This window comes from Vicia villosa, linkage group LG5 (assembly GCF_029867415.1).
Source record: "Vicia villosa cultivar HV-30 ecotype Madison, WI linkage group LG5, Vvil1.0, whole genome shotgun sequence".
In the NCBI taxonomy this organism is placed as follows: Eukaryota; Viridiplantae; Streptophyta; class Magnoliopsida; order Fabales; family Fabaceae; genus Vicia; species Vicia villosa.
The window spans coordinates 108,945,329-108,947,670 of record NC_081184.1 but is presented as its reverse complement, the minus strand read 5'-3'; the positions used below and the strand labels follow the sequence as shown (position 1 = coordinate 108,947,670).

Below are 2,342 nucleotides of genomic sequence, written 5' to 3'. Positions count from 1 at the left end.
AAATCGAAATCCGTTGTAAACCTCGCACCTTTCATTGTTATAGAGCAAATAAGCTCTATAACTGAATTTCAAACCCCAAGAAAAAAACTACCCAATACAAATATACTAAAAGTAGGATGAGAAGAGCTTCATTGGAATCAAAATTTGACACTATTGAGGAAACTACACATTCAGATTCAGATATCATTAAATAACTGTCACACTCAAGTTTCCAAGAAATAGAACTTAATACCAGCTTCTGGATTGTAGTAAAGAACTGCTTTAAATTTCTCACCGATAAAGAGAAAGATCCGAAGAAAAGAAAAGAAAGAAAAAAAAAAAGAAGCCAGTGTGTCAGAATCTTTAGCCTGTACCTTCAATTATATATCCAACTTGTGCACACAATCACACATTCATCATCATATATCTATTATTAATTCCAGATGCATGACAAATATTCGTATCACAAATCACAAATATACATAACTTTAATTTTCTAGCTAGTTATGGTTTGAAATTTAAACAAACAAGAAAAATGTATCTGTTAAAGCTAAAGTCATCACATTCTTTAGTTCTTTATATATAAACTTGCTTTATTGATTTAGCTGAATCTGAATCTGATTATCATATATGAATATGTAGGTAAAAGATGGTGCAAAAATAGTGTAAAATCAGTAAACTTAAGGAAAGTTTTTGTACCAAACGAGATTACAACTTTAGGTAGAAAACAAAACACACACATAACATAGCATAATATTACATGCACACATATAGAGTTGTACAAAATAAAACAAAAACAAGCCCATATTTGTAGTACATAAATTACTTGACTCCATGAAAATCCAGAAAAACAAAACAAAAAAAAGGTAGAAAAAGAAGAGGAAGAAGACGAAGAAGAAGATCGTCGATTTTACTACGATGTCTGCGTTAGTAAATATGAGTGATCGAGATCATAGTTCCGTGAGAAAGTTGATGGTTATAAGAGATGAGTAGTTGAAGAACCTGATAAATCATTCCATGAATAGTATTGTTGTTGGTTATTTTGTTCGGAGACACCGAGAGAAGTTCTTGATAAATTTAAACCACGGTTTTCTTCTCTTTTAACTGGTGGCTCTTGATTAACAACAGCCCTAGAGTTTGAAGCTATATGATCTCCAACAAATCCAGTTGCTGCTGCAGCTTCTATAGTTTCTCCTTGAAAATGGTATGAATTGTTTCCACCGGAATTTGATTCGAAAGTATTCATGAAGGGAAATTGCTGCAAGTTACGCCACTGTTCAACTCCACCACCACCTACCGTAGCTGAAGCAGAAGCTGAGTTACAGTTACCATTACCAGCACCAACTTGAAACCCCATATGATCTGAGTTACCGAGACCCATGTTAACGTTTCCGACAACATAACGACTGAGATGATTCTGCATAGAGGCCATAAAGGGTAAGTTGCTTATTTGTTGCGGTAGCTGATGACCGATTAGTTCAGGATGAGAAGGGATTGCACTTGATGAGGAAGTTTGTTTCTCATGAGAGTTTGTTGGAGTAGGAGATTTCGAACGGTTTCTTTTGTTCTTTTTGTTGTTTCTACGACACCCTCCACCAACCGGAACATTTCTAAGTGCACCCCCTCTTGTCCAATAACGCCTACATGTCTTACAGAAGTGGCGAGGTTGAGTGAGACTGTAGTTATTGAAGTAGCAAAATTTAGTGTTGGTTGAATCGCAACGAGGACACTTTAGCGCGGGTTCTGGTGGTGGTATTTTTGCTAAACGAGCTCGATCAGCCATTGAGCCTGGTCTGATCGAGCCCATGGCACCACCCGCCGCGCCAGTATTACCTCCCACTTGAGGAGGTAAAGGTGGAAGTAGTTGAGTGTTATCACTTCCATTTTGTTGATGATGATGATTTGGTTGCTGCAAATTAAAACATGTAAATTTAAAAAGGTAATTTAAAATTAAAAAAAAGTATATTCAAGAAGATGTTGCAAGGAATATGAATGATTCATCTTTTTGAAGTTTTCTTTTTTGAATATGAATAAATTTGAAGAAAATAAAAACTTTACCTGGTGGTGCCAATTAGGTGGATCTACATAACCTTGAATAGAAGAGAAAACCATGGTATTGAAAATCCTTTTATCTTATCTTTTATAAAGTATTGATATGGCTCTTTAGGGAGATGGTGGAGAATCAAACCAAGGGAATACAAAGAGAAGAGAAAGAAAAGGAAAAAGAGCATTAAAGGAAGAAGAGGAGGGAGGAAGAAAGCAAGAAGAGGCTTTAGTTTACTTTGCCCTTATTCCCTCATTCTCTTATCTCTTTTTGTTTTATTATATTTTTTAGGGTTTTTAGTGGAGGAAGTTTCTTAACC

The 2,342-nt window shown here is 35.4% G+C and overlaps 1 protein-coding gene across 1 annotated transcript; it reads right to left on the bottom strand.

Annotated features, from left to right (window-relative positions):
• Positions 1-656: 656 nt before the first annotated feature.
• LOC131607020 (dof zinc finger protein DOF2.4-like) lies at positions 657-2,336 on the bottom strand. Its single transcript, XM_058879082.1, has 2 exons — positions 2,038-2,336; positions 657-1,888 (listed from the first exon to the last, which is right to left on the bottom strand). The coding sequence occupies exons 1-2, from the start codon at positions 2,089-2,091 to the stop codon at positions 956-958; spliced, it is 987 nt and encodes a 328-aa protein (XP_058735065.1). The 5' UTR covers positions 2,092-2,336; the 3' UTR covers positions 657-955.
• Between the last annotated feature and the right edge of the window lie 6 nt (positions 2,337-2,342).

What these genes read in the sequence shown, in the direction of transcription:
- LOC131607020 (XM_058879082.1), bottom strand. Translation starts at nt 2,091, where the DNA reads ATGGTTTTCTCTTCTATTCAAGGTTATGTAGATCCACCTAATTGGCAC. An exon ending in CACCTAATTGGCACCACCAG is followed by an intron (nt 1,889 to 2,037) that starts GTAAAGTTTTTA and finishes TTTAATTTGCAG; the next exon opens with CAACCAAATCATCATCATCA.